The sequence below is a fragment of the Anser anser genome (assembly GCF_964211835.1).
Source record: "Anser anser genome assembly, chromosome: 14".
Lineage (NCBI taxonomy): Eukaryota > Metazoa > Chordata > Aves > Anseriformes > Anatidae > Anser > Anser anser.
Window position 1 is genome coordinate 19,271,964 of NC_139735.1, and position 21,099 is coordinate 19,293,062.

The 21,099-nt window shown below is 47.6% G+C and overlaps 2 protein-coding genes across 3 annotated transcripts in view; one reads left to right on the plus strand and one right to left on the minus strand.

Moving 5' to 3' along the window:
- Nucleotides 1-6,054: 6,054 nt before the first annotated feature.
- On the plus strand, nt 6,055-14,069 carry C1QTNF2 (C1q and TNF related 2). 2 transcript variants are annotated; one of them, XM_083798132.1, is made up of 3 exons: nt 6,055-6,497; nt 10,958-11,206; nt 12,406-14,069. In XM_083798132.1, exons 2-3 carry the CDS (start codon nt 10,966-10,968, stop codon nt 13,017-13,019), a joined length of 855 nt encoding a protein of 284 aa, XP_083654258.1. In that variant the 5' UTR covers nt 6,055-6,497; nt 10,958-10,965; the 3' UTR covers nt 13,020-14,069. The 2 variants fall into 2 exon arrangements, with proteins under 2 accessions (XP_083654258.1, XP_083654257.1); XM_083798131.1 differs by having other exon boundaries at nt 6,074-6,493.
- Nucleotides 13,528-21,099, minus strand: part of FABP6 (fatty acid binding protein 6) — an 80,912-nt gene continuing 73,340 nt past the window's right edge. The window contains exon 10 of the transcript XR_014572196.1: nt 13,528-21,093. The gene's annotated coding sequence lies outside the window, so the exon portion shown is untranslated. The remainder of the gene's footprint in view (nt 21,094-21,099) is intronic.

Here is a 21,099-nt window from a genome sequence, read left to right on the forward strand (position 1 = left end):
ACCAGTTACTTCAGCCATTTGGATACCTCTCTAAAAGTAGCTAGAGATTTGATCCTTTATAAAGGAGTCAATTCAGAATGAAGAAAAAATAAGTCACTGGTCTAGGCAGCCTTTAAACTTGTGGTTAATGTGTATATTTTTTATGGACATGGGGAAAAAGAGGAGAGTTAAAGGCACGTGTATTTTAGAGGCTGATGTAACATGCTAGATGCTCTAGGACCATGCGTTTATTAGAAAAATTAACCAAATCCTACCTTAAGCATGCTTGTGTGGTTGGTTTATCTTTTCAGTACCTGAAGACATGACAGTAACTTACTTTTCAGCATGCCTTGTCTTGCCCTGCCAAGAGAGAAGCTGCAGGGAAGAGGGACCAGTAGCCTCTATCCTAGAGCAGTTCCAGGGAAAAAAGCAGTTAGTAGCATCTTACTCAAAATACATGAATGACACAAAGTAGATCTCTTCTGGATCAGTCTACACAGTTAAAGGACAAAAAGATTAAACTGTGGTGTTCTATTTATAGGATAGAGGTTAAATATTAAAGAACATTGTGAATCTAATCATGAGGATCAATTTTTCCTCCATTTGCTTCCCCTTGGATTTGGCATGCAATATGACTGCATATTCAATGATTATTTCCTATTGCACAAGCTGAATTTTTTTTTTTTCTAAAATGAGTTTGAAACAAGTTTGTCAATGAGCTTGGCCTGAACCTAAAATGAAAATGAGTCTACTCTAGTGGAGGCAACAGAAATTCAGAACTACCGTGTTTCTTCCGTGCGCACAGAAGTGAGAGGAAATTCTGTAGCCTGTTAAATTAGTCAAATTCTCCCAACACAAAACAGACCCACCCAGCACACTCAGGGCAGCTTTCTCTGAATCTCGCCTTTGGCAAAGCTCACCATTTATTTTCCCCAACTCCCAATTGTTTTCAGTAATTGCTTCAGTTACCTCATTTTTTACCCTGTTGAGTTCTGGTTGTCTGAGGCATACTCGATCTGCAAACTGTGAATGAGCCCGTTGATTCGAAGACTATCACATTTTTAGCACACAAGTTAAAGGAGAATCCTTTATTTTTTCTTGGAAAGTTTAGCATCCTGTGTTATCTTCCAAAGCCTTCGAGGCACACCAGAAGCTCACTCTTTCGCTCTCTCCATGTTTCTTTGTAATTGGATCTTTATGGCTTCCCTGCCTGGGCTAATGAAAGAGATGTGCTGTTCTAGGTGCGCAGTTGTTTGGGGATCAGAAAAAAGCAGGAATGGTAGCATTAGTTACAAATGAAATGGAACTGGTCCTATATCTTGCACAGCATTTTCTGTGCCCACTAAACCACTGTCTGTGCCCAGCCCCCCCAACAGCTGCAGTTTTCCATGCCATTTTGGGGTATAACTTTAATTACTCCACGCAGGCCAAAACACTATGTCCAGGCAACTCCTCATTGTTGTACTCGTTCTCCTGTTGGCATTAGTTGTGGTGGATGCACCAAAGAAATAGACAGAAATATCATTCTGACTTAAACTGGTTATTTTACATGAAACAAGTTTGTTCACATCTCTTAGGTGACCCAACCAGAGACAGCCAGAGAGGGCAGGCAGTAATGGGTTTGCGTCTGCAAAATACTAGCACATTTCAGGCCTCAGTGGAACAGGAAAAAAAAAATCTAAGGAAGCTGCTCCATGGACAAATAAGCAAACCCAAAATTTCCTAGCAGCAGTCTTAAAAGGATATTCCAGTAACTCCAACACATTTTTGAAAAGGCACCACCACCCAGCCACTCACTGCAGTGGGATCTAAGCGCAGCCCTTGGCCTGTTGCCCTGTCTTCCACACATCTCTTAAGAGTGGGACTTTTTTCCAGCTGCTTTTCCTTCCTTATCACATTTGCACACGCATTTGTTCCAGGCTTTTAATGTAAAGCCAACAACTACAACTTTGGCTCCAACAACACCTCCCTCGCAGTTTTATCCCAGTGTGGTGGTTTTACCGTGCTAGGCAGCTGAACTCCACCACAACCGCTCTCACTCCCCCTCCTTAGAAGAGGAGGGGAAGACGTAAAGGAAAGAACAACTCATGGGTTGAGATAAGGATAATTTAAAGGGGAAGAAATAATTATTTAGGAAAGATTATTATTAATTAAACAATTTAACTATAGGGGAAAAGGGAAAGGGGAAAAGGGAGGGAGGGAAAAAAAAAAAGCAAAGGCTGTATGGAAGTGCAGAGGAAAGAAATTGCTCTCTACTTCCCACAAATGAGCGATGCTTGACCACGTCTTTGAAGCAGGGCCTCAACGCACATAGCCGGTGTTTGGGAGGAGGACAGACGTTTTCACAACGCGAGCCCGCCCCTCCCCTCTGCTTCCTTTTTCCAGTGTGACATCCTATGGTATGGAATAGCCCTTTGGTTGGTTTAGGTCAGCTGCCCCGCTCATGTTCCTTTCTCACTTTTTTGCCCACCCCCTAGGAGGGTTAGAGAGAGTCCTGATGCTGTGCCAGCCCTGCTCAGCAGCAGACACAACGCCAGTGTGATACCACTGCTGTTCTAGCTCCACGTGCAGAGCACAGCACTGTATGGGCTGCTGCAGGGAAAGTTAACATCCCAGCCAGACCCAGTACACCCAGGGCTGCTTTTCATCCAAAAGCTGCTACAGAACATGCTAACACCATAACGCACACCTGCTGTAACACACACCCAGCCTGGCTCCCTCCGGCTCAGGCTGCCGCACACCCATACACTTTGAGGCATTTCCCAGCCCAAGCACTTGTCCTGGTTCTGCACACCCTGGGTGGGAAAGGGGAGGGAGGGGACGGTGGGTCGGCTGCCTGCTGGTTTGGCTCGGCTGCCCCTCCTTGCTGGAAGAGAGCCGCACGCTGGGCGTCTGCAGAAGCAAAAGCCCCTGGCCGCAGCTTTCAAGGCCAGAGCCAGCACAGCCCCACGGCACGTGCCGCTGATACACCGGTGTTTTCTCAATATTTTAGGAACTGGGGGAAGTCCATTTTTAGCAAATTAATTATTGTCTGAGAACAAAAAGGGCAGCTCTAATGCAAAATTCCCCACTTGGAAAGCACCAGAGGGAGAGGGGATTTGTCTGTAGCTATTACTCTCTGTGCAGCCTGTCACTGCTCACATGCCATGTAAGACATTTTTCCCGTCTCTGGGGGATGCAGCTTTGCCCTGAAGGCAGAGGCACTGTGCTGTGGCACGGGTGGCACTGGCTTTCCTGGCCTGAGCAATGCTGCCCTCATCCCCCGGTGCTGGGATCGCTGTTGGTGATGCTCAGCCCCCAGCAGTGGGGCTGGAGATGTGGCTAACCCCAGGTCCAGCCCCCAAGGGCCTTTAGGACCCTACACCTTTATGGAGAATCTGCAAGGTTTCTGGACCAACTCTGGCTTTTGGGCATTGTTTCTTGCTGATGTCTGTACCCGGCTGGCAGTTTAAGGAGCTCATTTTGCTTTTTGCCCACTTTACTACGTAAGTCATCTGCTATCCACCTCTTCTCTGGGCTGCTTTCAGGCGGTCACTGGCTCTGTTTAACCTGCTCCTGGAGAAACCAAAGTAACTGCATTTCCCTGTCACTCAATGTTCTGCCTATGAGATTTGTCTCCTAGAGACCTCTATAATTTTCCATGCTTTTTGTTTTTCTTTTTTAAGCCTTCCTGGGAAACACAAGACATTTTCAGAAGAGTCTTTTCTTGTCTAAATAAGTGATCAGATGATACCTCAAATTCAGCGAGTCAAAGAGACTGTGAAATTTCACTTTGAACTAGAAGATGCATGAGACAAAAGAAACAGAAATTAAAAAAAAAAAAAAAAGCACATCTGCAGTGTGCTGGCAGCGGCTCACTGGTGTTTGGGCTGGTTCCCGCTTCCCTCTTCCCAAAATAAGTTCTATTTATTTTTATCTTAATGGGTTAGGGCTGCAGTTCCTAAGCAAAGCTAATGGTCTCAAGGGTATCCTTGAAATTTAAACAGAGATTTGACTCTTTTTATGGGGGCTTTTGGAGAGGGACAATCACTCTCTGAAGACTGCTCAGAGACTTCCAAGCTCCTTTCAGGCAGGGCAATAAAAATTACCCAAATCACTATTCCATGCTAAGCCAGCAGACCTGTTGGGTAGAAAATACTTTTCCCTCCCCTTAGTATCTTCCAAACAGTGATGAAAAAAAAAATCAAAGGACCGACACATCTTTGAAGAGAGGCACACTTGCATTGCCGTTTCCCATCTTCGCCTTGAAGGCTGAATTTCAGGCTGTCTCCAGCCTCCGTGTTAACTGCAGCTATTTTTGCCTTTGCTGACTCATTTTATTTGGTTCCGAAGTCACTGGTGCAAGGTCAGTATCTGTAGGAGTCCAATGCAGCAGCACTCCCCAAACCAGCATGGGAAAAGCCTTTTTTGCTGAGACACAGACCTGGCCTCTATCTCAGAAGAGAACCAGCAGTCACTCACGTTTAGGCGCTTACATTTCCCACCCCATATATGTCCACAGGAGATGGCGGAGCTTAAAACTGCAGTTCTTGTTCCGCAGGGGCTGGGCAGCCCCGGCCCCACGCACATCCCGCACCAGGGATGTGCAGAGGCAGGCAGCGAGCCCCGTTCCCTGTGCTAGACACCCCCACCTGCCAGTCCCTGCAGGGAGCCCGTCGTTAAGAAGCAGCACAGACATGACACCATCTCTTGTAACGCTTCCCTGCAGTGTCCAGCTAACCAAAGAAGAGCCAAGGCCCACGTGCCGGGGCTGCTGTGTTTCCCTGCGGACGGGCAGTGCAGTTATTCCTTGAAGCGCTGCCGAGCACGTTCGCCAGCAGAGCCGCCTGAGGCCCGGGCTCGGTGTCGGCGGGCGCAGCATCCCCACGCAGCGTCCCCACGCCACCGAAGCAGGTCAGGCCCTCGCTGCCTCAAACCCCCAGCAGCTGCAGCTGCCTCAGTCCTGCCTCGCGTTTCCCAGCAGGGCTGCTGGGTTTCTCCACCTCAGTTCGTTCCTGGTGCTGGCTGTGCTGACGGCTCCTCTGCACGTGGCTGCTCCTGCACCAGGGACTTCCCAGCGCAAAGCCACTCAGGGTGGGAAAAGCTGGTCCTGTGTGTGGGGGAGAGGGCCCCATCAAGGACAATATATTTATAATATATTTATAATATTTGAATGATGCTGTGCAACACTGCTGTGCTGTGTGTTGGTGCCTGAGCTGCCAGCACATCACGGCAGCAGCCCTGGGCTCCGTCAGTGAGACATCCCCGCCCCTCCAGGGCAGCTTCACTGACTGCAGCTCACCAAGCGAAGTGCAGACACACTTCATTTTTATGTTATGTCTCTAATGCAGATAAATGCAGCTAAAACCTTTCTAACCGTGTTCTGAGAGCAAGTTCAGGGCAAAGCTTTAAAAAAAAAAAAAAAAAAGAGCTCTGCTAAGGATGAATTCTGGCATAAGAAGGAGCGAAGCTTGTGGAGTACTTCAGAGGACTTGCACTGAGCAGAAGACATTTGCTGGCTGACCTTGCAGCCCAGCCACCAGCACACGCCTGTCCCAGGCACTGGGCAGGGCAGGAGCCTGCAGCCAGAAGCACCGGTGGGACAGGACGGCCCCAGGACACCGCTGCCCTCCTGGCACCACTCGCTGGGCACCCCACGGTGGCCCAACGCCCATTTCAGGCACCACTTCCAGCGTTACTGCCTATCTTCAACAACTGGTAGGGCTTCACAATTACTCTGCAAGCTTAAAACAAAGCCCTCACCCTTTCCAAAGGCAGGAACGGTCCTGCCCCAACATCTTGGTGTCGAGGTCTCCACGTCTTGTCTCCCACATCCACCTGGGGCACTTGTGAAGCATCTGCTGTCTTCTCTCAAAACTCATATTTACAAAGCTGCTGCTTCATGGTGATGTCTTTTACTTCAAGCCTGGAATGATCTGCCCTTACTGATTTGTCTAAATTACTTTAGACACAACAAGTGAGCTTCCACCCTCAGGATAAGATCTGCTTCCCTTGCAAGTGCTCTAGGACCAAGCTTCTACGTTATTCCCTGGTTCAGTCCCTGTACCCTTACAAATTCTGCCTGTATGGCCAGTGGCTATGGCAGAGGCAGAACCTCCCAGAAACGGCCCAGGCAAACTCCTGAGCCTTCCTCCCAGACTGCACAGGAGAGAGGAGAGAGGCTCCCCAGGCACCGAGAGCTTTCCAGCCATGTGTGCGTAAAGCTTTCTGCCCACACCACGTGACAGAGGAAGAGGCTCGGACCCATTACACAATAATAAAACTATGCCTTTGGCAAAGTGGAGCCAAAGCCTAGAGCTGCTGCAGGAAGCTAGTGATACATGCAAAACGGGGTAAAACATTAATAAAGACAAAAGAGCCAAGAAGTGAGGACTGCAGAGCACCCTCAGAAGGACGCTGTCGTGGCAGGACGGGCTCTGTGCTCTGCTGTGTGACAGCGATCTGCAGCAAAACAGCAGCAAAACTGTGCGGGCTTCCAGCGCCTGTCGAGATCTCGCTGAAGAGATCAGCCTGGGTGAGTAAGTTCACTTTTCCTTTTTTTCTTTTCCCTCCTCCTCTTAACCTTAACTTGGGAAAATTACCAAATAAGGTCTAACTGATGAAGCACTCAGGTTTCCAGTGCCTGCACAGGAATCCATAAAGACAGCAGCGGGAAGTTAAAAGAAACCATCTGGGAAGGAAACATTCCTCGGGTTTCCAGCAGGAGCACCCACCTCGCCCAGCCGAAACCACAGCCTCCCCCTTCGCTGCGGTACCAGGCAGCAGCTGCTGTGCCACGGGTCTGTCCTGGGGCTGGGGAAGGCTTGGCACAGGCACTGCAGCTGCTTGCAGCGGAGGAGGTGATGCTATTTTGGGTGCAGGAGATTCATTACTTCCCTTTATCTCCTTTGACATTACTTTGTGGAAAAAATCAAATTTGTATCTGCTATAGCTACTTCATCAGCTTGTATCAGAAATTAAATGCATGTATTCCAGCTTTTGCTCCCCATGCAGAGGTGCATGGAACTGCACAAGGTGGCTTCCCTGGCCAAAATCCACCGTCTGGCCACCACGCCTGGCAAACCCTTGGGGCTTTCCCTCCGGTGTGCTTTCAGCCCAGCCGCCCCACAAACACCAGGAGCTACAGCTGCTCCTTTGCACCTGGGGCTCACTCCTATAGGCAAAATTGTTTCTTGCAGATGCCCTTTTTAAATGCACATACATCTCCAGAAACAGCTCAGGCAATAGAAGTGGTTGCACGGGGGCTTCCAGCAGGCACTCAGGGCAGGGATGCTGCAGCAGCCAAAGGGGGACACGGCGAGAGATGTGTCCCCCCCAGCTCCTTTCTGTGAGCCACCTCCAGCTGCTGCAAGCCAGCAATCAGGAGCAGGGTCTGCAAGGAGCCCTGTGGGGACAGAGCTCCTGGGGAGGGGGCTCCCACGTGACAGAGATGCTCTGGGGACAAGCAGCATGCACAGAAAAGCCATTAGACAGCAGTCCCCTCGCAGAAATGCTCCACGGGCCACAGAAGCCTGACACATTTTCTGTAGAGCCATGCTCCAGCTTTAAGACTCACGAGTGAACACTTTCTAAAGCCATCTCCTTCCCAGTTTGCTTCTTCACAAACATCCCCCAAAATTATCCCGTGGGGTTCCACAGCACTATTTTAGGGACTGCACTGGCCCCAGGGGATGCCCTGGGTGCCACAGCAACAATTTCTGTGGATTCAGCTGAAGGACACAGGGAATCCTTGTATCTAAATCCCAGTTGATGGACACCTGTCACTCCCCCTGCCTGTGCTGCATCCTTCCAGCTCAGGCTTCCTGCATTCACAGTACATTTTGGAGCCTCTCTCAGAGCCCAGAGGCTGGAAGACAAACGACCCAGCTGGGATAAGGACCTGGGGCCTCAGCCTGGAGCCTGCCCAGCACCTGGGAGCCCAGAGGGTCTTTCCTCCAAGAGCTCTACCTCTGAACAACTCAGCTCCACCATCTCCACCACATCCACCCCTGACTTGTCTCCAACCCAAGCAGCGCTCCACCACCAGCTCTCATAGCCTCCAGGGCATGGTGGGGGGTTGTGACCCACACACCATGTATTTGTCATGGCCATTAAGTCTCCAAGACCCTATTACAAAAGGCATTAATTAAAATGTTACTATAACAGCAAGATCTCAGCTGAAACTGTGCTGCTTGGTCTTCAGTGCCAGATCTACTGCTTGTGCCGAGGAGAGGAAAGATGCTGATCTGTTTCCAATTTGCTTCTTGGAGCTCATCATATGTTCTGCATTGAAGAGCAATTTTCCTTTTAAGGTGGAACAGCATGGGGTTTGTTTTCTTTCAAAGAGATTTCTTTAAAAGATTATTTATAGATTCTCTTGTGAATGTGACCATGCTCCCACCCCACACACACTGCTGTGGTGTGGGATGAAGAGGTCTTGCAGAGCCAAAAATTACCATTGACTCGGGAGCTGCACCAGAGCACTGCTCCAGGTAGCCAAATATTCCCCGTCCGCTCGAGTATTGTTTCTACAAACCTCTTAGCCTCGGGGTATTTTGTGTTTTATCCCATTGGGTTAACTACTGGGGTTATTTGAGGGTAAACAGAAGTACTTGCGCTAAGAAAGGTTAAGAGAAGGTGCCCTGCCCTCTGCCTTGTGCTCACTCGTACTCATTTCTCCTCTACATGAAGCAGTCCCACCTTTTTTTTTTCCCACCCCCTTGGTTATGCCCCACAACAAAATATCTCCTTGCCACAACTAATTAGTGTCATCCATCTCCAAACGCCTCTCCCTTCTCTTCTGCCCCATTTGAGGTGGTTACTGGGAAGTGGGGATGGAGCTTCCCTTAGGATCTCCCTGCTCCGCAGGCATTTTAGCACTTTGTTCCCCTTTCTGTGAGCAAGAAGTCTTTATATAGCTGTCCACATCAATACCGGTTTGTTGTTTGGGTCTCACAAGGCCATTAAACCAACACTTTTCACCAGCAAATAAACTTGGGTATAAGAAAAGCGGAAGAGACCAGAAGAACAGACCGGCTCAGCAGGCAGCCCCAGCCCGGAGATCTGTTCTGCATTTCCCACTCCTCCGCAGGGTCCTAATTCCACGGATCGCAGGACGGGGGGCTCCCACTCAGCGTTAACGTGTCGCATATTGCTGGCTGGATTTGGAGCATGTAATGTGCATTTCCACCCCTTCAGGAGCCGATAGCGAGGGAGAGCACTAAGGCAACGTGCAATGCGTACGGTGCTTTGAACACCTCCTTCCCAGTGCCAGAGTTAAGCAGAACACGCTGGAGAGAAGCCAAAGCCCGCCACTGTTTGCCTTGACACCAAGCAGGACCCTGCCCGACCAAACGGCCCATGAGAGGTTTGGGATGTCACAACTCCTCCATCTGTCACTTTTATGTTTAGCTGTAAATTTACTCCAGCACCAGAGTACAAAGAAATATATGAAAGGCAGTTTTCTTGCTTTATAAGCCTTGCTTCTGTGTTCAGCTCGTTTAGGACTTGAGGATGTGATAAGAATGCCCACACAAGTGGATGGCTTTCAGAGCCTCCTACAGTACAGGGTGGCTGCAGTAAGGGACAGACTGCATTTCACAGGAGTCTTTGCCATCGTATAAGCATGTGTATCTCTTAGCCTGGGGGACAGGAGTTGTACCAAAGTGACAGGTGGCTAACACCTTTAAAACATTCCTCTGGCTTCACCTTGACTGATCACAGAGCTACTGAGCAAACAATGAACTGGCCAGAGTTGTAAGGGGCAGCTTTAGGCTCTGGGCTTCATTTCAAGGGTTACTCCAACTATGGAAGCGCAAAGAAAGAGCTTGGGTCAGGGGAAGCCTTTCACCCGCCACCAGCTCGTTTCTACACCCAGGCCACTGGAAACAGCCCAACCCCATCAGCCTCTGCCGCAGCCCGCGGTCAGCACCCACAGCTCATGGCTGTCACTTCCCCTGCTGGCAAAGGGAGGGGGAAAACCCCCAGCTGGGGCACCCCCAGGTGCACGGCATCCTTCAGAACTGGGAAGGGAACAGCACGAGCACTGCACCCACGGGTAGCCAGAAACTGATGACACAGGGGAAATCCTCTTCTTAACTACAGCTGTAACCATGTGCAGAACCAACACAAATTCTAGTTTAAACTCTTCTAGCGTTTGGTCTCAGGTAGGCTGTGCACGAAGATGAGCTCGTGTCAATCAGCCTGATTTTGAGAATCTTCTCTCAGCTGGCAGTGCACCTGAGTGCTGCTTCAAGATGCAGAGGGCTTGCTCTGTGCACAGCTCCTTGCAAACAGCTCCACACACAGACGTCCAGAGGGAGATTATACTGCAGGATAACTGCTCTGCATCACCGGGAGTTCCATGGGAATAGCTGTGTTCAGAAATCAGTTCCTGTCAGAACACCCTCCTCCCGTCCGCGAGTGGAGTCAGACAAGCTCAGGGGGCCCAGCACCCTCCTGTGAATGAAGGCAGAGCCCAGGATGCTCCAGAAAATCCCCCCTTGCTATATTCTATGTTTAAAACAATGGCTTATTTTTCAGAGAAGGGAAGGGCAAAGAGGAGGGGAATGGTAAAGGAGGAGAGCAGTGAAGGGGTTGGGGAGGTTGTGTGAGAGGCCAAAGACATCATTTCTGACTCTGACCTTGACCCAGTCCTTCCTTGCGCATAGATAAACAGTCACAGACAGACTTCAGAGAGGAGCTGGAGCTGCCAGGTACATTAGCATGAGAAAGGTGGGAGAGCAGGAAAAAGGATGGGTGGTCATGGATAGGAGTTTAGAGAAGAGCAAGTTTGAAAAGAAAATATTGCTCAGACCTGGAAAATTCCCTGAGCAAAAGCCTTGAATTTGCATCCCTCCAAAACAAACAGCTTCCTTGCCCTGCCAAAAAACATTCCATTTTTATGAGCCTCCACAACACGCAGGCCTGGCAGAGGGGACACTGCCGTGCCCTCACCCACTGCTCCCCGCACATCTCCGCCCCCATCTCATTTCTACAGGCTGCGCCATGATCTCTGCTGTCCTCCTCCTCTGGACCGTGCCCTGCGTGGCAAACCACATCCTCGGGGGCTTTGCCAAGGCAGCGCTGCAGGAGGGTCCCCAGCTGGCGTGCAGCCTGCCAGGCCCCCCCGGGCCCCCCGGTCCTCCCGGTGCTCCCGGTGCTCCGGGGACGGTCGGCAGGATGGGTTTCCCGGGGAAAGATGGCAAGGATGGCAAGGACGGGGACAAAGGCGAGCACGGTGATGAAGGTAAGAGGGAAGAAATTCTTTGGGAAATAAGAATAAAATACAAAAGCATCATCCCAAACACCATGACAAAACCTTCCAAAATATATATTTTTGCTGATAGAGTCTTAATGCTGCATGTAATTCTTACCATCTTCATTTTAATATTGCACGTTTTCCCCCAGAGGGAGATTTTCCCTGTTTTGACACATGCGCCCTAGCCAAGAGACACAGGGCTGGTCTTGGATTGCTGCTTTCAAGGGAAACAAATTCAGAAGCAAAAATTTAGTACTGGCTCCCTAGAGCGCTCTAACAGGGTAGCAGACACTGCTCTGACCTTGCTCCACCTAAATCAAAGCAAATGTCAACCCTAGTTTAATCCTGAGGTGGGATTCCCATTTAGCTCAGACCTTACTGTGAGCATCAGGACCCGCAGGAGTCAGAACCCGCTGATCTCCCGCTGCCACCCCAGAGTGCCCTCCTGGCTCAGCAGAACACCACCATACCAATGCTGCATCTTCTCTCACCCCCAAAACAGACTCTGGAGAACAAGTTTCCAGCCGCAGCTGCATTTGAATCTTGTCGCTACAGCAGATCAAGAGACACAAAATAAATCCCCCTGAAATTTTCTTGTATCAGATACTACCACGCTCAGGGCTCACCAGCAGTTTCAGCACCACTGTGACAGAGCCCAGCTTGCTCCCCATCTCAAGGCAGTCCCTGCACCAGGTGTCTTCTGGTTCACAACTGGCCCAGATCCCAGCTAAACTGGGCATTTTTCTACACCTAGAATCCATTTTTTTACAACACAGTTTCATGTTAAATGTAAAAAAAAATAGGCAGAAGATTAAATGTACCCATCTGCTCAAAGCTAGTTTCCAAAAGCTTCACAAACCCATCCAGCTCCTTCAAAACCCAAAGATTTAAAGCTTTCTCCCGGCTAGCTTTATAATTTATTACTCCTTTTTCTCAAGTGAGTCAGATAACTGAACCAGCCTTTCGGTCCTTAAAGAGGACAGGCTTTCCTGCTCCCGAGTCCTGTTATCATGCCAGCTACTTAATGTGGTTAATCAGTCCTGACACGTCCCGCCCCAGGTGGTATTTCATCGGGATTCTCACTAGCAAGGTTTTCCTCCCAAATGAAAACATACTGCTAAATTGATATAATCCCTTTCCACTCGCCATATTTAACTAAAAAGTTTATAAGGTTATTTGTCTTCCAGGTCCACAGGGCAGAACAGGAAACCCAGGCAAGCCAGGACCAAAGGGGAAAGCGGGAGCTATCGGCAAGGCAGGCCCACGAGGACCAAAGGGTTTAAAGGGCAATCCTGGAAAAAATGGAGCACCGGGAAAGAAAGGACCCAAAGGGAACAAGGGTGAGACTGGCATGCCAGGACCCTGCACCTGTAATGCCAACAAAGCCAAATCTGCCTTTTCTGTGGCTGTCTCCAAAAGCTACCCAAGGGAAAGGCTGCCCATCAAATTTGACAGGATCCTTATGAACGAAGGAGGACATTACAACGCTTCCAGTGGGAAATTTATATGCAGCATCCCAGGTATTTACTACTTCACTTATGATATCACCTTGGCCAACAAACATTTGGCCATTGGCTTGGTCCACAACGGGCAGTACCGGATCAAGACCTTCGACGCCAACACTGGGAACCACGACGTTGCCTCTGGATCAACCATCCTTTCTCTGAAGCGGGAGGATGAAGTATGGCTGCAGATCTTTTACTCTGAACAAAACGGGCTCTTTTATGACCCCTACTGGACAGACAGCTTATTCACTGGCTTCCTGATCTATCCTGATCAAGATTATCTCAATGAAATATAGAGCGAGAAACAAATCCATCGGGAAAAAAATAGGAAATGGATGCAACCTCAGTCCAGCAAAGTGTAGCCTGTACATGGACATGTGTGGTGTTATATCATTCCACATTTTTCGCGCTAACAGCCTGTATTGGCTCCTTAGATATTTACTTGATGTCACCAACTAGTCCACAGGGTGTGCCAGGATTAGTAGGAACAACCTTTAAGTAACCTCATGAGTCTCTAAACCTTGAAGCTACCCGTTATGTTTTCCCACCACCATCCAAACGTGCCAAGGACGTGTAACTCAAGTACTGGTGCAGAACTTTTTCATTATTGTATTATTATAAAGCGTGGAGATCAAAAATCATTTCCTGAAAGCTGAGCTCCTAAGTGCCATTGATGTTGGAGATTGTATCAGTGCCTCTCTGCCCCCCACCCCCAATAATCATAATAATCATAATAATAATAACAACAATAAGCCTTGTTACACTTTACCAGCTTCCTAAAAGTCAGGAAGTTATCAGCTACTGTTACAAAAGTGCCAGTAACTCTCAGCCTCATCAAAACTAATAAGCAAAGGCATCCAGTCTAAACAGGACGTGCCACACAGGAGAGAGCTCATTTAAGGCTGAAGGTAAAACTCCTGGTAAGATACATCTTGTTGCATCGAGCACTGCTGGCATTTCTCAGATTTCAGCTGCTCGTAGTGGTGCTGGGGTCCTGCGCTGGCTTTCAGGCGAGCACTGATAAGATATGACCAGAGACAGACTTTGGCTGTGCAAGCCAAATACTTGCCAGCCTCCTTCCCTTGGCAGAGAGGGAACTTCGCAGATAGGACTGAATTTTCTGAGACAGCATGAACCTTCACTACAGAAACAGCTTCAGTAATACACCCATTTCTTGATTCCTGCCAGTTTTTCCTTCATCCCTGGCAGCTTCTGCTGGAAGGAGATACTTGTGGTGCTGCTGAGATCTTCCTCAAGGGCTTAAGGCTACACACAGACTCTGGTCTTACCGATATGCTTTGTTTTTTTGGTTTTGTATGTCAATATTACAGATACTCTAAAATCAATGTCTTGGTGCTAAATGGTATTTAAAAAATAAGAGGCAGAAAAGTCAAAAGCTGAGCTTTTTGCTTTTGCTATGTTGACCTTTGCTTTCCTTTCCAACCCAAACATCAGCTAATACAGGGATGTGCTCCAAAAGGATTTGCTATTACCATAGCAAGAAGAGTTCTCCTGCTATCAAGCTGCCCATTCGGCTGCCTTGCCCCAGGATGTCAAATCCACCCTGTAACAGAGGGCTATCTCAGCAGCCAGATGGAAGGAGTCACTTCCTCACTATCAGATGCATCTTCTTGGTTTCCACATTCATATTTCTTGGCTCCTTTATCACTTCGCTAAACTTCATACGAATTTCCAGCTCCTCTAATCTTCATATTCAGGCACTGAAGGGGTAGTCCATAAGAAAAAATTAAGATTTTTTTTTTTTTAAATCTTACTTTTACAAATTAAAATAGTTGCATGATTTTCGTGAACTACAGTAATTGTGTTACATCTTATGAAAATAATTTCAAATACATTTTATAAAAATAAAGCTGAACAAAAATACTGGAATACCCTTGATACTAATAAAGCAGTGTTCTAGAAGTTATTTCAGAACTGCTACACATTCCATAGACACTTTTAGTTTTAGAGATGGATTTCATAGGGCCAGGTGCCAACAGAATATCTCTTCCCTCCAAAGCCAATAAGCCAAGGACCCCACTTTTCTGCTCTCTATCCAAGACTATCTGCAAGGTGGAAGAATAGGATCTGTCCATTCCCCTGAAGCTGCTCACCTCGCTGGCAGGTGTCCCTTCCCTGGCAGTGGCTGCTCAGATAACATTTCACTTTATAGACTGTCATTTAGGATGTCCTGGGGTGCATTTTGCAGGCAGCTTCCTGAAGGCAGCAGCAGTTCAAGCACTGCCTTTCTCTCCCAGCGCCAAGCCCTGCACTCCCACCCTCACAGCCCAGGAGCCCAGCTGGGGCCAGGACAGATTTTGGGCAGAGCCAACGTGCCCGCAAGTCTCTGCCCTGACACAGCTCCCCAGCACCATGTTAAAGGCAGCCTGAGGGAGGTGGCGGGACTGCTGCCAAGAGAGTGCTCCCCTCCGCAGTCCTGTCCCCCCCCAATTCAATATGTCACCTATTCCCAAAAGGATTTTGTTTTTCTGATGTATAGGCAGGTTAGTTTTTCAGCGGGTTTGAGGTGACTCCACTTGGTGCAATGCAGGTGCCAGAGCTGGGAGGGGATGGGAGAGCATTGTGGGGACCTAGACTGAGAAGAGGAACATGGAAGGAAAGCAGCAGTCAGGAGTTAGCTCAGCTGAACCATCAACCATCCTATATGGCTAAACTCCCAGTTGTCCTCTGTTATCTCAGAAGGCCCCAGCAGGGAGCATTTCCCCTTATCAGTCCTCTGAGGGCTTCCCCTAGCTGGCTTCCCCTGATGAGAAGCAATGGGAGTTATTAACTGGCAAAGCATCTTTTTTGTCTAGTGAAAAAGAAAATTTGCAAATGAGTCTCTATGTCTGGAAGATTAAAATGCAAATGACAGAGAAACCCCCTGACCCCCGCTAAGTGCTCAGTAAAATACAGCTTGCTTTCAGTCTGGGGCTGAGGTCCTCCCTGCCGACCAGGAACACTGGCTCCACCATGCTCACACCGACCCTTGGGAACTGCCCCTGCCACCACACCAGGTCACAGTGTGGCTTCTGTGCTGCAGGGCTTAGCCCCAGCCCTTGCAGATCTGCTGTCATCAAGGACTCACGAGGGAAAACTCAGCCCTTTCATATACTGCAGGCAAAAGGGAGAGGAACAGCTTCCTCTGTATTAATTTTGCTCTGATTATTTAACCTCCCATTGGGCTGCAATCACTTACAGATACCATGCATCAATTATTTCTGTGAAAGAAGCATGAGTGTTTGAAGTGATACACTCTTGCGCAGGTTTCTGTGAAAGAGATTAATTTCCTCTTAGCATGCCTTAAAAGCAAACAAAGCAACTTGCATGCTGAACAAAATGTCTCCACTCAGCCCAATCCTGCACTAGAATCATTCTAAGCAGCTGCAGGCTTCCCTCCTCCTGTTTCCCCAGGAGAAGAGGGAGGGAAGAGCAGCTGGCGAGGCAGCAAGTGACTGGGTCATCACAAGGCGGACCACTGGAACACTGAATGTGGGGCTTTTTCCCCCCCTCTCCTAAAGTGACTGGCTCAGGCTTCAGAGATTTTCAAAAATAACACATTCTGGCTTGCTTCGGCATCTTCAGGCTGCATTTCGGTTTGTGCTTCCATTTTCCTCCAGCCAGGCAACTGTATTTATTTATTTTTAAGGCTGGGATTAACAAAATTTTATTCCAGGAATAAAATATTCCAGGAGTTTCTGGAAAAAAACACCACATAAAGAGCTCTGGCTTTCACAGCCAAGCTCTCGCAGGAGAGAACCACTCCCACACAGGCTGCTTGCTCCAGCCCAGGCAGTTCCCAGCACCTCCATCCCAGGGGAAGCAGAGCTGGGAACATCCTGGCCAAGCAAACACATGGGCAGATACTGTCAGGAAGGAGGGAGGAAGGGAGGGAGGGAGGAACACGCTGACCAAGGCAGGATGCCATCTGCATCTACCACCCTCATGCAAGACCTCTTACACTGCAATAGCCTCCTGCACTGTGAGCACCAGCACTGCCATTTGCTGCCTTCTACTCCAAGTTTTGTCACAGGTGAGTCCCTCTGGGCATTCAGCATGCCAGGAGGAGGTGAGGAAAGGTAGCTGCAGCATCTACCTTTTGTGTTCATTCAGCAATAAAGGCTCAGCAGGTTCATCTTGTGGCTCATTAGAGACAAGCACAGACGTGGCTGTGACACACCTGCCCAGGTCCCCTCCATGGTGGCAAAAAGTTTCCTGCCAGAGGAGCTCGTATCTGCTACCACAGGGCTTTCCCCTTCCCATGTCCATCCCAACACCATGCAGTGGTGTACCTTGCAGGGTCAGGCTTGCTTTCAGCTCAGACAAAGCTGTTATTTTGCAGCACTCTGCACAAATATTGGAAAATTGGGAAGCACTCAGCACTGGGAGAGCTCAAGTCCCAGGATAAACCCCACTGTCTGATGCTGCTTCTGATCCCTTAACTCGGTCTCCCAGAGCCTGTTTTCCCCTTGTGGGGTTGTCTACACAACAGGATCATGAGGTTTATTAGCACATGGGTTTGCCGTGCCCATTTAGACCAGTTAACCCAACAGTGAGCATCCCCGGTGCAAAAGACAGAAAAGGCATTTTTCTTCCAGATTGTGTCAATGCTGCCTTGCTAAGTAACACCAGCCCCTGCCAAAGGAACATTTCTGCACTTGAAGTGACCCAGGTCCCTCAGCAGAAGCTGCCAAATTACATCTGGACATCACAGGCCTGTGACTGCAGGGCCCTGAGCCCCCAGCGCTCCTGCCTCAGCTGCCCCCAGGCCCTGGCCTGGCCCCCAAATGTGGCACCAGGGATTTTACTGTGGGGAAATGATAATGGTTCTCTTGTCCCATCCTATTATAACCCTGTAGTTAGCTTGAGATTCCTCATGGCATTTTTCAGCAAACCTGTGGTGCAGAGGCAGTGTCCTTGGGCGCTTGACAGGCAGGTCAGGAAGCGGAAGACTTCTGCAAGAGAGGGTAAATTCTGAGTTTCCTGTCGCCACATAAACCAGTGGCTGGGAAGAGGAATGAGGAAATCCCGGTGCTCCAGTTAGCATGTCCCAGGGGAAATCCAGGGGGCCTGGTTCTGCCTCAGTTGTTGGGCACAGCACTGAGGTACAGCAGGCCGCTGGGAAGCAGAGGGCCCACAAGCCTCTACCCACGGCCGGCATCATGCCCATGAAGTCATGGATCTCAGCACCCTCAGGAGAGCTGCAAGCAAGCCACTGTCCCGCTCTGTGCCAGCAGGAAGGAAAACTCAGCAGCCATTTAAAGGCTGGTCAATAAAACTGTCTGAAAGAGCAGCAGTATTTTCCTCAAGTATCAGAATAGAACCCAAAGGGCTGTTCTTTCCTTGTCTTGTCACAGGCTCAATAGCCTGGCATGGACACACACCCGGCAGCAGCTCACTGTTTTTTTGTTTGTTTGTTTGTTTGTTTCTGTGTGTCTTTTGCTAGATGAGCCCCTCTCTGCTGAGCCCCGTGAGTGCTCATACTGGGAAGGGACAGGACAGAGTGGATTTGGGCCCCTCTCTGTAAGTCCCACCACAACAGTTTAATGCTGCTGAAAGAAGAAGCCCTGCTTATCTCACTGCTCCTGGCTGTGCCTTCTTGCTGCTTATTTAGTACTGGCTTCAGATCCTTCTCATAGAACATATAACACTAAAATTACAAAAGATTAGCCTAACAGAAAAAACAGACTTAATAAAGTACGTTAGGGAGTGAAAACATGTGATGAGTGACAGGACTAGTACAAAGGAACAAGGGAACCAGGATAGGAAAAGATAGAGAGACATGGAGAATCAGAGAGAAGGAAGATCCCTTTTTTTCAACATCAAGAATATACTTCCACTGAGAGCACTTAAATTGACTTAAATTAGTGCTCAAGCTGTTGATGAGCCAACTTGGCTTTGGGATCCTGTTGAAATGGGAGGCACCTGGGTAGTAACCACCTGGGCTGCTCACCTGGGAAAGGAAATATGTAGTGGGGGTGTTGGGCCCTAGACAGGTACAAGGTCATCCCTGCTGGCATTGGTCCCCTCAATAGGCACTAGAGGAGCTTGTCTTTGCTTCTGGTAGCAGGTGGGGGGGTGAGCTAACTGGCCTGAGTTGCTTCTAGATGTCCTTTGGGCACACATAGCCTCCCTGATACGGGTACAGTCGTGAGCTGGTACTGTTTGTATTGCATGTAAGACTTGACTAAGAAGCACCTTTTTTCTACATAGGCTCAACTAAGAGCACCCCAGCTCCTTACTGATGCAGGCTTAGCATCTCTCAGCACTTTCTCTGCAATGCAGCAGCATTTCCATGGTGTTGCTTCCCTAACTGAGCCTCTGGCTATTCTGAGCTTATTGTGCTGGCAGGTAAAATGCAGGTGGCCTGAGACACTCTGGCAAACTCAAGGTTGTGTCCTTAACTATTTTCAGATAGCTTTGTTCAGCTTTATACAAATTTCATTGTCTTAGCGTTCAGAACAATGGAAGAGTGGTGAAGATACTGACCTGCTCGAGTTAAACTGTTTATTTTTTTAGAGAAAAAGTCTTCAATACTCAATGTCATTGATTTGAAACTAGGCTTACATCAATGAAGCCTTACTGTCTTTGTACCCGTGCTTTACTTAGCCTTGACTTATTAATGATGATGAATTAACATAAACTTTCTCTAAATTAATATAAATTCTATGTAAGCCTATTTACTTTAGGAGCCCTCATGGATTTTGCTTTGATCTTGCTCAGTCTGTCTTTTAAAACACTTGAAAGTTTAATAAACACAGTTCTGATGTGGCTATAGCTTGTACTTTAACCCAAACTGTACCGTTATATCAGAACTTTTTGATGACTTGAATGATCCTGCTTGGATTGAAAAAGTATACTGTAACTGCAGCCAATTTTTAGAATATCAACAAGTCAAGTTATGGTATAATGTCTGCAGATTGTTTGACTATCAAATGGAATAGTACTGGATTCCCTGTTTTATGTACGTGGCCTTGCTGGCACTCCCTCCTTCAAAATAAAGCAATTCCAAGGTTCAAGGCTATGCCTGAGCTCTTATCAATCCTAGAACTACTGTTCTGTTGAGTTTGTTACTGTGCATAGTTTATGATACCAAATAAACTTGTTGTGTTTTTTTTTTTAAATCAGCAAGGCAGTCTATTTGAGCACTACTAACATTGCTATGCTAGAGAAAGGAGAACCAACTCGATTCATTATTTGTTTCAATTTTCATTATCAATGCAGTTACTGAAGAACACTTTTGATGCATGATAATTAATTTTCAATTGGAACAGGTGAAGTATGTGGGCCATAATCTTGAAAAATAAAATCTTTTGGCTGGTAAATTAAAACCAGCATTATAGGGATCAATTTTCTTTTTTAAATGGAATCTCTAAAGATTTTCTTAAATAATTTAGATTTAAAATGTTTTAAAGCAATAGATGATAGGGACGTAAAGAATATTTGAAAATCCATACTATGTTCATATTATTGAAACTTTATTTTGAAGAATTTATATCAATTAATTATTTAACATGAATAAACTTGAGAATTATGTTGAGATAATACAGATGTGAAAAAGTTATAGGAAATGAATACATTGTATGAATTATGAATGGATTACTTGTAAGGAAATGCTCAGTGTTATGCAACACATTTCTTAAGCATGTGTTCAGTTTCAAGTAAAAAGAGAAAAAAATAGTGTCCTTGCTTAAATTAAGGGACTCAAGTACTTTGTTTAAGGGATACCAGGACAATTTGATGTACTAGAAAGAAAATAGGGGAAAATTATTTCTGATGGACACTTGGTGGCAGCTTTTATCTGTAGGTTTAATAGCTGTTGCCACTTAACTTCATTGCTCCTCCTTTACAGCAGGGGACAAGCCAGAAAATAGACCATAAACAACCACGGTATGTTTTCACCAGAAGAATTGGTCAACAAATTTGTTGATCACAAAAATACTTTCCCAGGAACATTAAAATCAACACAAATATTTACTTTAAATGAAGCATGCAGGTTTCTTCTGTTTCTTCTCTTTTGGAAAGCAATGAAGAAAATATTTTGTGAGGTTCTTTTTGCAAAATCCTGTGTAGAATGACAGGCAATTTGCGTATTTTATTTTAAATAATAATAATTCTGAAACTGGAGTTCATTTCCTTAAATGGGAAAGCTGCTGCTAGGCCTGGTGAAATTTCTCAGGAAATTCTTTATCCTGAACAGATCAATAGAGAGACTTTGGTATAGAATAGGTTGGGAGGGATGGTGGGCCACGAGCCCCCAGAGCAAAGCAGTGGTTATCAGTCTGAAATTTTAGCCAGGCTGGGCTGAAGGCAAACGACAAATCTGCAGCTACTGTCAGCGTCCTTCTGTCTGTGTGTCAAGGACGGGACCTGTCA

Coding starts and splice junctions, on each gene's coding strand:
- C1QTNF2 (XM_083798132.1), top strand. CDS start 10,966: ATGATCTCTGCTGTCCTCCTCCTCTGGACCGTGCCCTGCGTGGCAAAC. Junction 11,207..12,405: donor AGGCGAGCACGGTGATGAAG/GTAAGAGGGAAG, acceptor TTTGTCTTCCAG/GTCCACAGGGCAGAACAGGA.